The sequence below is a fragment of the Lissotriton helveticus genome, chromosome 1_1 (assembly GCF_964261635.1).
Source record: "Lissotriton helveticus chromosome 1_1, aLisHel1.1, whole genome shotgun sequence".
Classification (NCBI taxonomy): domain Eukaryota; kingdom Metazoa; phylum Chordata; class Amphibia; order Caudata; family Salamandridae; genus Lissotriton; species Lissotriton helveticus.
This window is the reverse complement of record NC_136057.1, coordinates 171,795,838-171,808,878: the sequence shown is the minus strand read 5'-3', so window position 1 is coordinate 171,808,878 and position 13,041 is coordinate 171,795,838. Positions and strand designations below refer to the sequence as shown.

Here is a 13,041-nt window from a genome sequence, read left to right as displayed (position 1 = left end):
TACCAGTGGCTGGGCTGATCATGCTTACGACATCCTGCAGGGCAATGGAGACCCGAGCACCCCGGGCCGGCACTGGCCATAGAGTTCATTGGAGTCTAGGAGTGAGCCCGAGAAGTCTTGCGAGGTATAAGAACACAAAGAAGTGCTCATGCTCCTGTACCAGTGGCTGGGCTGATCATGCTTACGACATCCTGCAGGGCAATGGAGACCCGAGCACCCCGGGCCGGCACTGGCCATAGAGTTCATTGGAGTCTAGGAGTGAGCCCGAGAAGTCTCGCGAGGTATAAGAACACAAAGAAGTGCTCATGCTCCTGCACTAGTGGCTGGGCCGATCATGCTTACGACATCCTGCAGGGCAATGGAGATCTCAGTACCCGGGCCGGCACTGGCCATAGAGTTCATTGGAGTCTAGGAGTGAGAGGCCAAGAAGTCTTTCGAGGTATAAGAACACAAAGAAGAGCTCATGCTCCCTGCACCAGTGGCTGGGCCGACTGTGCATACACCACCCTGCAGGGCAATGGAGACCTCAGTACCCGGGCCGGCACGGGTCATAGAGTTCATTGGAGTCTAGGAGTGAGAGGCCGAGAAGTCTCGCGAGGTATAAGAACACAAAGGAGAGCTCATGCTCCCTGCACCAGTGGCTGGGCCGACTGTGCATACACCACCCTGCAGGGCAATGGAGACCTCAGTGCCCGGGCCGACACAGGTCATGGAATTCACTGGAGTCTAGGAGTGAGAGGCCAAGAAGTCTCGCGAGGTATAAGAACACAAAGAAGAGGTCATGCTCCCTGCACCAGTGTCTGGGCCGACCATGCTTACGACATCCCGTAGGGCAATGGAGAGCTCAGCACCCTGGCTGGCACGGGCCATAGAGTTCATTAGAGTCTAAGGAGTGAGAGTCCAAAAGCACCTGAGGAGGAGCGCATGCTCCCTTTGTTCTCCTGAGTAAGAGCTTGTATTACGGAAACAAATCTCTGTTCTGAAATAATGAAACGACTCAGCCTTGTGTTTTCATGGAAAAACTGAGAAAACTAAGGGGATGTCAACATAGAAATGTCCTCAACATAAATGCCATTCCAGTCAAACCGAGGATGAGGAGGGTTCCCATCAGGGTGCACGAGAAGTTGCAAAACGTTGGTTTCCAGTTATAGAATTGTAGCAGCAGAATCACCCGAATGGGTTTCCCCGATAGCCTTAAACTGCAATCACTTTTCGTTCGAACAGGTCCTGTATTAGCCCTGAACAACGACATTGCTGACAATCACCATTCACTGGCAAAAAGAAATGAGATGATCTCAATGTTGGAGGAGCCACAATGTGTCAACACTTGATCGAAAGACAATATACCATCAAATCCGATTAACACCTGATTCGAAAGTCTCACGGTGTTTATCGCCTGTTCTCTTCCAATAGAACGCTGTTAGGTTTGGCCTCAGACTCTTCCAATGTCTGAAGGCTAGCCTTCCACATATATTTAATGCATTGGGCTCTTGAGATATATGAAGATGACATTGAGGTGTCCAAAGAGAATGTGGATTCTCACGAGTTGGTATGCGAAGATGTGTATTTAAGGTTACAGAACAAAGGGTTGGTACTAAGGGACGGCAACCGTTCTCTATGTCAGGCCAACGTGGACTATTAAGATCATTCTACATTCTATAGTCAAAGATGGCGCATAGAGGAGTTGGTTTCCACCTTAACAACTGCCCAATCCAGATGCAAGAGAGAAATCAGTACCAATTCTGTGCTTATATGAGTACTGAAGGACTCATAGGAGTACTATTTGCGAAGAAGGTGGAACAACTTAGAGAACTGCATCAGCTTCCATTCTGAAACCATCTTCTCTAAGAAAGACTTGCGTCATCACTGTTGACAAGAGAGAGTATGGTTTGGATGTTGTCATTTCACAATGCTGTGGAGAAAGAGAATGTGATGTGGCTTTTGCCTGAAAAAAGCTTGAGTTAACCTGAAGGGAAGTATGTTGTCATGAAGAACTTGTGTGTGAGCCATTAATCATTTCTGACATCATATAGGGGCAGAAAATTGATTCCAAGATCAGATCTAAGACCACTAATCAACATTTTATCCACAGGTGGTGGGCATTCCTCTACAGCCAGGGTTGCTTGGCTGTGTTCAAAATTGCACATATTGTTTCAAGGTAAAGTCTGTACCTGGGAAGAAAAACTTAAGAGGAGACTGCCTTTCATATGTATTGATAAAGCAACCACATACCAGTGGAGAAGGGGTGGAAATATGAAGAGATAGGAGAAGAGAGAATAAATAACTAATAAAATACACATAAATAGCTATTGTATATGTTGAATATAAAAACTAATAGAATTAGTGGCAAGAGTCTAGGTGCACAGTGCATCTCCCTGAACGTGAAACTTAACATATGAGCATAAGTTACTTACTGAGCACAAAAAGCTCACAACCGACTATGCTGCTCTGTTTGCTCATACTCCTGTTTCCGAACACTCCAGTCTACCACTGCGCGATGCACAGTCCTCCCGTTCTCACGGGCCATGTCCCTAGTGAAGCCATCTATTTACAGAGGGCTCCCAAGAAAGTACTATAGATTGGAAACCCCCCCACACACTCACACAAACACAGCCACCCTTTCCCTCCACCCCAATACAACCTGATCCATTGTCTATGGCTCTCCCTGCAGAGTGCAGTGACCACAATCACGTGCAGCATTTCAGTAGCCAGAGATAAACGAATAAATACAAAATTGAATAACGTGGGACGGATGGGGAGTGCCCCTCTTCCTCCGCGGATGTGACCAGAGGAGGGTCTATTCCAGTTGCAGTGCATACAAACACTTATGGAAGAGCACATAGGGCAACTTTTAAGGTAAAAACATTGAATCGATAATACTGAGTTCTGTACGCCTCAAATGGGCGAGGCGCTGTGTCCTACATTAGTGCTCCCGGCACAGCAGTGCAAGGCACCGGATCTATGTGCTGATCCGGTCCAGTCTGGGGTAGAGACACTTAGTGTTTTTTAAATACTGTGGTGTATATGTGTACCGAAGAGGAAACCACTACAACCATTGTAAACACCAAGCGTACCTTCTAGAGAAGAATCTGCAACCCACCCACCAGTGGCATGGTACACACGATGAGCTGGCTGCTGAGCTGGGAATGGGCTCCTAAAGAGAGATGGGGTTTCCATGACACCTGGCGTTTTGAAGACCATTCGTAATGGCAGAGCAGGTACAATGATGTGCACACACCGGCCATGGAGGGCACCGGTGTGGGTCGCAACAGCAGATCTACCTTCAACAGGGTGTCAATAGTACCCTTCCTTAAAAATACTACAATGCTCTTCAGGGACTCGTAGCATGTAATACATGTGTGCAGCACTTACGCCTGTCTTCGACAGTTCTTTTTTTAAATAACGCTTTTTACATTCAAATGTTTCTACCTTCAATCTCCTCTTTCCCTCAAGAGGTACGTTTTGGCACATAAGTCTCATTCTTCTGAGCTTTTTTTTCTTCAATAAATCAAAAATAGCAAAAACTGTTCTTTGATGGTTAGGGGGGCTGAGAGGAAGGGAATGGGAAATTGAATCCCACGTCTCATCGAAACACTGGATCCGTTGTTTCACTGCAGTACGTGCCACTAAAATAAGATGACAAATAATTTCACCAGTGGATCCTAGCGGACACAATATAACATCTGAGTTGGCATGATATCAGATGTGGATTGTAGTCGACATGATATGAGACTCCGGATTAGAGCCGATAGATATGGAACTAAAGACAACATGATATCAAATCAGGGATTGAAGATGGGAAGATATGCGATCCCGGATCAGAAGCCGAAATTATATCGAATCCCCCGACTGAGTCTGACAAATACCAGACACAGGAGCGAAGCTGGCAGGATATCAAACCCAGGAATCAAGTTTACGTGAAATATGACCTGATCCACAGGAGGACAGAGACCAATTTGATATAAGAACCCAAATTTGACACAATATTCGATCCAACGCATCTTCAGCTCCACAGTGACATACTATCAAATCTCCTGCTTTTAAATTTCCAAGCTGACATGATCTCTAGGAGGTTCCATTTGGACCTTTTTTCCAGAACCCCATCCTCTCAGATTCAAAGCTGACACAATTCCAGAATGTCAACCTCTGAAGGGTCCAAGTAGACATGATTCCAGAACCTCATCCTGTGAGGCTCCAAGCAGACACAAACGCCGCGATCTGAGGTTTCAAACTGACTTGATATCAAGTCGCTAGCATCGAAGGACCCTGCAAGGTTCCTTCCACTGCTTCTGCAGGTAGTGTTGTCGCTCTCCGAGTGCAGTAATGTGCTCCATGTTTATTCTCTGTAGTGTGTGTACTGTGGCTTCCTCAGATCCCACTCGTCAGGTCACTGATAACCCCGGCTTTAACCAGCTTCTTCAGGAAGTCCTTCTCTCTCTGAATATTGTGCGTCCAAGACTGGAAAAGAAAGAAAAAGAGATAGCCATCAGAAATATGCCACTGCACCCCGAAGCCCCGCTGCCCACCTCACCCACACGCAGACTTCCCCGCTTCACCTTCTCACATACATTTCTGGCCTCAAAGAACAGTTCAGGACCCTGCCTCGTTTATCCTCCCTGCTGGACCCGAGTACCCTACTGTGAGGTCAGAGCAACCCTACTGGCGACTAGTAGAGCTCGTAACAGGAAGGACGGCTCCTCCCAAACAATGGGTTTTCCAAATGCGGGATTGGAATTGCTATCCCAAAAAGCACACTCTGCTCCTCGCTGAGTTTCTGATGCACCATGTACAATATAAAAAAGAGAATACATACAAGTGAGAGGCCAGGCTTACGGGCATGGCACGTACCACCCTCTGCCCACCAAGAACACAAATGACAACTCATGCTTATGGCTTTATCTTTTATAGTATTTCTTTCCTTATATATCTGTGTATTTCTCAATGTTTTTGATTTTCTCATTTTATCTTTATATATTAATATTTGATTTACGTTAAATAAAAAATTTAAGCCGCAGCTATCATATACCCACATTCATGTAACCAGTAGGTGTACACTCGCACTAAAGCTGTAAGTACCATATATGTCACCCTCGTACGAACACATGAAGGCTGTAGTACAAACACCCACACGTCTCTCAGTATGCTCTGCTATTAGTCAGGCATCATGAGCTGCAGCACGTCACTCAATGGTCATACTTTCAATTGGCATCCATATTTACAGAGCACACACATTGATATAGATGGCTTTCTGGCTGTGAAATTCTACAAAAAGGAGAAGCCTTATGCTGCGATGAACCAACAAGTAACCTTTCATGAGATGGTCCAGGTGATGGGTTGGAAGGCTGCAGCCCTTTGCATACTGCATGGCTAAAAAACAGCTGCAGATGAAAGGACCCGAGGGGCTGGTGTATGCACGTGTTAAAACCACGAGGGCCCCCCGAAGTATTCAATGCAAAGAGGGCGGCACGATTACGCCTGATGTCCAGTCCTCCCCCCACTTATAGGGGTGACTTCTCACAGTATCGTAAAAACCCTTCTTGGGGGTGGGGGGTGCTGAGGGCCTCCCACCTCCACAAAAGTGTATCCTTGATGCCCATGATGACTCAGGCCACGTTATCAGCTGGAGTCTCAACAGTACATTATTTTTAAATGATTCATTACTGAAAAGAGTGCTGTTTGTTCTGGGACTACGGACGCCTGTTGCTGCCAAAGGGATTCTTCCTAATTTCGTGAACACCACTCCTCACGGGTGCCGCTCGTGAAAGGATTAGAGGGGGCGCATTGGGACAGCGCACTTGGTGGACCTATTGACCGCGAGGCTACCGGCGGGACTGCGAGGACCAGCGTGCTGTGCGGATATTTGATCTGCCTGCAGCTGGTCCTCTTCCCGCCACCACCTCCCGCTATTTAGATCCTCGCATACCCACGCAGCCCGGGCAAAGAGCGGGCCGTCTGAGGCCGTCCGAGGACGACAGAGGCCGGGCCACCTTTCTGACATTTTTTGTGTGGTATTCTGTATACATTTTATTTGTTATTGTTGTCCCCTTATTATACTGTGTTTGGTATTGAGTTAGCATAGTGCCCCAACAATATGGCTCTTCGTTCTGGGAAGGAAAGATCAGTCCAAGTAGCTACTTCTAGAGGGGTGGTCACCAGGGGTACTCTGGACCAATTCTTCTTACGGGCATCTAGTATCCTGGAGAAGGAAATAGCTTTCACAGAGAAACGTTTATCTTTGGATTTGATTACAGGTAGACGCTCATCTCTTGGTCCAAGTGGGCTAGTAGCTTCTCCAGTCCAAAGCTTGGATCAAATCCCAATGCTATGTTCAGGCCATAGCTCTAGTACAAACTTGGCTGGGCTAGATTATGATACTTCTTGTTCTCCACTTGCTGTAATTTTGGATAATACCGTGTTGAGTGATAGTAAGGTAATCTCTAATTCCCCTGTCCTTATTACTTCCACCCCGAAATCTAAAATTCCAGTTACAGCCAAAAATAAAAAAAATTGTAAAAGGAAAAGGGTGGGTGAGAAGCGGAGGGGGGGGGGGGTACGGCCAATAAAAACAATAAGAAGACAAAAACAACACCATCTACGGATATGCCGTTACATAGTTCCTTGGTGGCTCCCATACCTCTTAATGAGCAGCTCCCTAACTGTACTGTAGAAGAAGGATTATTGCGCAAAATCGAAATACTTTTTAAATCACTAATGTTACCTCTCTTAGAGCGAACTAGGTTAATTAACTCCAAAACGGACCAATTAGAAAAGCTAGTTATTGAGAATTCTTGTAAACTAGATAAAATGAGGGAAACGCCTGGGTTTCTAAGGTCCGTACCATCAGAAGCACCAGTAATAGGGGCAAGTGGTAGTGCCGGGGTGGCTGACTCCGCTGCACCAGTTATTGCAGCTAGTAGTAATTCTAGGTCAGGCCATCCAGGTGTAGTGAAAGTCCCAACCGTTAAAAATTCTCTGATCCCTAGTAAGGGTAGTGTTTCGGGGGAAGGTGCAGGGTCTCAGGTGCAGCATGCTCCTCGTGCTAAAGTTGTAGGCAGTCAGTTTGGTGGGAAGCGCTTGGTGGAGAAGGTGGCCAAGTACCAACGCTTCCCTCAAATCAGCCTACTACCCGAGTCAGTTCCCTACACGATCATTCTTGTGGGAGTTCCCTTTATCATGGATGGGAAAATTGAATCAGAAAGGGAACTGAAGAATAAGGTAATCTATTGGCTCGATAAGAATAGAACCCTACCTCCGGGTTCCAGTACAGAGATCCTTAATGTCAGGAGAACCAGCTGGGTGGGACATGGTGAGAAGGACTTGGAGGGGGACTGTGTCATAATTAATTTTAGAGACCCCTGGGTGGTGGATTTTGTTTGTAGAGACCCCAAGTTTGGCAGGGTGGGCGAAATTCAATCTTTAAGTTTGAATTACTTTTAGCCCCAGAGAAAGAATGGCCCTGCTTACTATCAGCTATTCCCGTTAAGGAGGAGACCAATAGTTAATAGATATCTTGATTGGGGAGAAAGTACCCCTCCTCTGTTTAATCGCTTTAAGCCCCTGTTAGGCCTGGATGGTGTCGATTGACTCATAAATAATACATTTTGCAGTACTGGGCCACCGTCCCTAGATTTGATTATAGGTGAAAATGGTGCATCATATAGGGTAGAGCAGGAGGAGCCTGTTGGGGTAGTTACAAAAGTGGCAGGGGACCCAGTTGAAGTCACACTTATTAATGATCCTAAGGCTTTAGTGGTGAGAGACCTAAGCCCTCCGGGTCAACAGGATACCCCACTTAAAATAATTTCTTGGAACATCGCAGGCCTGAGAGGCAAATTAGCATCAGATGAATGGAATGACTTTGTAGATGCCTACGATATCATTCTATTTCAAGAAAGCTGGGCTCCAGACCCTATCTTTCGGCTCGGTTACCTTAATTATATGAAACCTGCCATTCGGGGGGCTAGAGGTAGACCATCGGGTGGCCTCACAATATGGGTGAGGCAATCACTTACCTATAGTCATAAAGAAGTGGTTGTTCAAAACCCGGATATACTTGGAATAAAGCTTACCAGGGAGAACAACCAGGAGGTCTTTATTATTAACATCTATGCTTGTGGCCTTCTTGGTGGTCGGAGCCCAAGAATCATTGACGATTTGGACTCCCTTCTAAACAACATTGGGATGGATAAGTTCGTAGTCATAGGTGGTGATCTTAATTGTACCTTCGAACCGCTGCTACGGGACAGTGAAGACATCTATGCGGAGGAAGATGTTATTTTGGAATTCCCACACTTAGAACTTGATATAATTAAAAAGGGAACTGATGCGGCCCTACAGTGGACAGGGCTCTGTCTTGAGTAGGGTCTGAGAGCAGCGAATGGTCGCTCTCGCTCAGATAAGGTAGGGCGAGTAACCTTTGATAATGGCACCAGTACAAGTCGTATAGACTATATTCTTATTAGAATTGAGTACTGGTCGCTCATGGTCGATATGAAGGTTTTGGATCGCCCAGAGAGCGACCATAATCCTCTGGTTTTAAGCTTAAAGTTGGGCAGTAAGATAGGATGCCCCAGAGGTAGGGAGTGCATTACTGCTGAGGCTTTCCTGGCAAATGATAGACGAAGGGTTCGGTGGGGCAGGGTTATAGAAGATCCGGTTATTTTACAAGGGGTCACAGCCGAAGTCTCATCAACGCTGAGTGCTATTAAGGCTCTGGGTAGTGCATCTGACATTGCCATACATATAGGCCCATTGCATGATCAGCTTTTTGAAAACATGAAAGTTTTTTTTACCAAGGCCCTGATCTCGGGGAGACCTTCCATGCCTAAACCTGCAAGTAAATGGTATAATAAATCTTGCCGTCAGCCTCATAGTACCTTGGTTAAAGCTGTTAAGTCAAGAGAGAGACAAGAAATCAGGTTGGCCAGGCTTGCATATAAGAAGGTCCAAAGGGTGGCCCAGAGGGACTGGGAAGACAGTCGCTGGCAAGATTTATATGAGGCGGTTAGGTCTAAAAACAAGGTCAAGTTTTGGCAAGTCCTTAGGTGGGGGGCTGCATGGACTCCCAAATCCCGGCGAACTTTGTCTCGGCGGAGGATTGGGTTGTACATTTCGCCTCCCAATTTAGAGCACCAGACTTGGCAGCCGGTGGTATGTCAGTTGCCCTTCCCCGTTTACTACCTCCACATAGTAATTCTTTAGTGTTTACCAATAAAGACGCTGAGATGGCATTGGGACAGGTTCAAGCTGGCAAAGCTCCAGGCAGGGATTGTATCCCAGCCGATTTATTTAAACAAGATCAGCTGAACTGGGTACCTAATATTACTATTTTAGCAAATGCCATATCTCAAGGGGCACATTTACCGGGGTCCTGGAAAGGGGCTGAAATCCTGCCTATTTTCAAAAAGGGGGATCGTTCAGCCCCGGGGAATTATCGGCCCATCAGCCTTATAGATGCGCTGCAAAAAACATAGCCAGGATGGTGTTGGCCAAGATTCAGGACTCGATGGCCGAAGAGAACATCTTGTCCCCCATGCAGGCGGGTTTTAGATCAAGTATAAGCACTATAGATGAGGTTTTTAGATTTATTATGATATTTTGGAAGGTGGTGTTATTGGGGGGTGGGACAGTATTTGCAGCTTTTGTTGACCTAAAGTCAGCCTTCGATCTTGTCCACAGAGAAAAATTATGAGCTGCTCTAGGATTGATGGGTATGCCGCGCGATCTTCTGGATCTGGTTATCAGATTTCATGAAGATAATTTTGCGTAAGTAAAGTGGGGTTTGCAGGGGCAGGTTTCCGTGCAATTTCCAGTGACTCGCGGAGTCCGCCAAGGGTGTGTTTTGGCACCAACCTTGTTTTTGCTATTTATTAATCGGGTAGCACAGCATTTTGGTGACACTCCGACAGATGCCCCCTCCCTGGATGGATTTAAATTCCCCTCCTTATCTTTGCAGATGATACCCTTATCCTGTCAAAGACTCAGAAGGGTTTACAACTGGCAGTCAAAAAGTTTGAGGAATTTTGTGGGCTGAATGACCTCGAGGTGAACGTAAGTAAGACCAAATTCATGGTCTTTACTAAAGATAAGCCACAGGCGGGGCACGTCAGAATGAATGATACCGAGTTGGAGCAAGTGGAGGCTATGACCTATTTAGGGGTTACTTTGGGCAATAAGCTTAGATGGAAGCCGCAGCTCGATGCACTCTGCCTAAAACTTGCCCAACTAAAGGGGTGCTTAATCAAGGAGCAACGCGCCTCCCTTACCAAGAGGATAGCGCCCGTACTTAAAATTTATAAGGCAAAAATATGCTCCTCTATTTTGTACGGGGCAGATCTTTGGGGTTTTTCTGACCTCTCGTCTTTGGCAAGAATTGAAAATAAGTTTCTCCGTAATTTGGTTGGGCTACCGAAATCAACTCCGATGAAACCTTTGCTACTCGATCTGGGTTGTAATGCAATCGACGATGTAGCTCGGTTTAGGATGGTAGCCCGTTGGCGGCGCATTTGGTCATCGCCGGAACTTGCCCTTTTTGCTAATGGAATCTCAGACCTAAGATCAATTATTGGTTCGGGCAATATTCCATGGTTCCTAACAGTAAAATCTTTATTGGAGAAGATGGGTCTGAGTCAGCTATGGTTGTTTCCAGGGTCAAACACTTTTCCTTCTAAAAAAGAATTTAAAGAATTACACTGGGCGACCATAAGATCTCAATTAGTAGCTCAGTCAGCATCTGGTTCCCTGACTGGTAGGTTTTTGGCCCACAAAATAGATCCCTTATTGGAAGATTATTGGGATGTAATCCTCAAGGGTCTGGACAGAAAACTGTACCACCAGTTTAGGGTCGGGTCATTACCCTTGAGGTCATTCACAAGTCAATGGAGCGGACAGTCTGGTGAGTCCTGCCCCTGGTGTTTGGAGAGACAGGAAACAATAGGTCATGTTTTATTTGCTTGCCCTGCTTACCAGGTGCCACGACGCAAATGGTTAAAGCCAATCTGTATCAAGCTGGGTACTAGAGAGAGTAGGGAGGCGTTATGGTTCCTGTTGACTAACACCGCAGAGCCCGTGTCTGTGGGAGTAGCTAAGTTTCTAGAATGGATATGGATAATCAGAGTGAGGCACCTCAATTCTTAAATTAAAATGATGAAACTGTTATGATTAGAAATTTTAACTGTGTATACGTCTTTCAAATGTTATTTAATCTAGTTTTAACTATCGTATTTATTTCCCCACAAAATGTTCCTAATATCCTTATTAGTCCCTTGTGTGATGAAATATGTTATGAATTTTAGGGCTTTTTGTATGCTTTTAGTAGGATAATGTTGTATTAGGATGTGTATTGTGTGTTTTTCTTGTCGTCTTTTATGATTAAATACTTCGAAAATAAAGACGTATGAACGGAACTGGAACTGAACTGAAAAGAGTGCATACATAATAGTGACAACTAAACATCTCTATCTATCTGTCTATCTCTCTCTCTATCTGTCTGTATGTCCGTCTGTCTGTCTGTCTGTCTGTCTGTCTGTCTGTCTGTCTGTCTATCTATCTATCTATCTGTCTGTCTGTCTGTCTGTCTGTCTGTCTGTCTATCTATCTATCTATCTTTCTATCTATCTATCTATCTATCTGCACATCTAGCTGTATTGATATTCCAAAGACTAGAAGCAGTTGATATAAAACAAAAGTCTGCTCCTGCCCTGGGCAGCAGCACAGATTAACATTGAGTACTTGGTATAACTTCACGCCAGCGCTAATGTGGCGGTAACAATAACACTCCATAGTGCACCTTTCTATCGCCCCCGCCGCCCCCCTCCTCTCCAAGAGAGAAGAAAGAGCAGATTAACAGAGAAGTGTGTGCATAGGAAGGGGGGTGGGGGTGCAGGGGAAGGGTGAGAGGGATCCGCCTCCGGCTAAAACCTATCACTGCTCAATCACAGCCAGGGTGCATTAATGAGTCACTCAATCTGTCTTTTGGGCACCAGGCGGTAGGGTCTTTATCAGAGCTTAGTTTGTAAAAACAATAAGTGCCAGGGCCCTTGTCAGGCGGCTACCACAGTCTGCACTGACCATTGCCCCTGCCAGCGCTGCCAATGACAGCACCAAAACAGCTACAGACCTTCACAGCCTTCAAGTCTCACAATTCAGACTATTCCAGGACTCCAAAGCCATAAGAATGGCCTGGGTGGCACGTGTCAGCCGTTTTTAATGTATATTAAATGAATAAACAACTGTTGGTGTGTCATCTCTAAATTAGACAGACAGTGCCACCATGTGGTAGATTGTCATAAGTGCTGGTAGTGACAATTAAGTGCTGATTTCGAACACCGGAAACTACTGGCTCAAATTAAGCACTGGTTGTGGAATGCAAGGGCATTATTGGGTCTGATGGTGATATTTATGTATGATCTCTGTATAAAAGATTCCCACGTGGTACTCTCTACCCCAGTGCAATTAAGAGAAGGGGAGAATATTGTAAAATTACAATAAGAGTTACACGCTTAAATTTATGTACAATTGCCTATGAGGACCCAGTCACTGTTGTTTGAATGAACCTGGTACAGGGCCTTCGGGATTGATTAATCTGCCTCAGTAAGCAGTGGAGTTGGATTTTACAGGGTCTTCCAATTGCCCAAGGCGACTGCTTGGATTGCGATCTGAAGGCAGTCGTCCTCCTTCGTGGCCTTGATGATGTCTGCCAGGGAGATTGTGAGGGGTCGGGATCTTTACACGATCATCCTCAAATAATCTTCTGTGGCTGCAGCCTCTGCGGCCCTCTGGGATTGTGGCAGGTTGAGGGCGCCTTAATAGGAAGTCTTCCAGGGTTTGGGTGCCAGACCAGTACTCAACAGTGAATTGAAATTCTTGCAGTTGCAAAATCCATTTCATGATCCTCGGGGAGGGCGTGCCGAGGAGCCTTGAAGCACAAGTTACTACTTGTGTAACGATATATCTGTAAGAGACATTAGTTAGTGATAGATTCCTTACCTTAGAATATCCCCAGGCGTCAGACTGGATCTGGAAAGTTTTGCTTAGCAGTAC

General features: G+C 45.8%; 1 protein-coding gene across 6 annotated transcripts in view; it reads right to left on the bottom strand.

Moving 5' to 3' along the window:
* Positions 1 to 317: 317 nt before the first annotated feature.
* Positions 318 to 13,041, bottom strand: part of ST3GAL3 (ST3 beta-galactoside alpha-2,3-sialyltransferase 3) — a 1,285,176-nt gene continuing 1,272,452 nt past the window's right edge. For all 6 annotated transcript variants that reach the window (XM_078661151.1, XM_078661230.1, XM_078660924.1 and 3 more), the window contains one exon: positions 318 to 4,458. In XM_078661151.1, the coding sequence (XP_078517277.1) occupies positions 4,369 to 4,458 (90 nt within the window). In that variant the 3' untranslated portion in view covers positions 318 to 4,368. The remainder of the gene's footprint in view (positions 4,459 to 13,041) is intronic.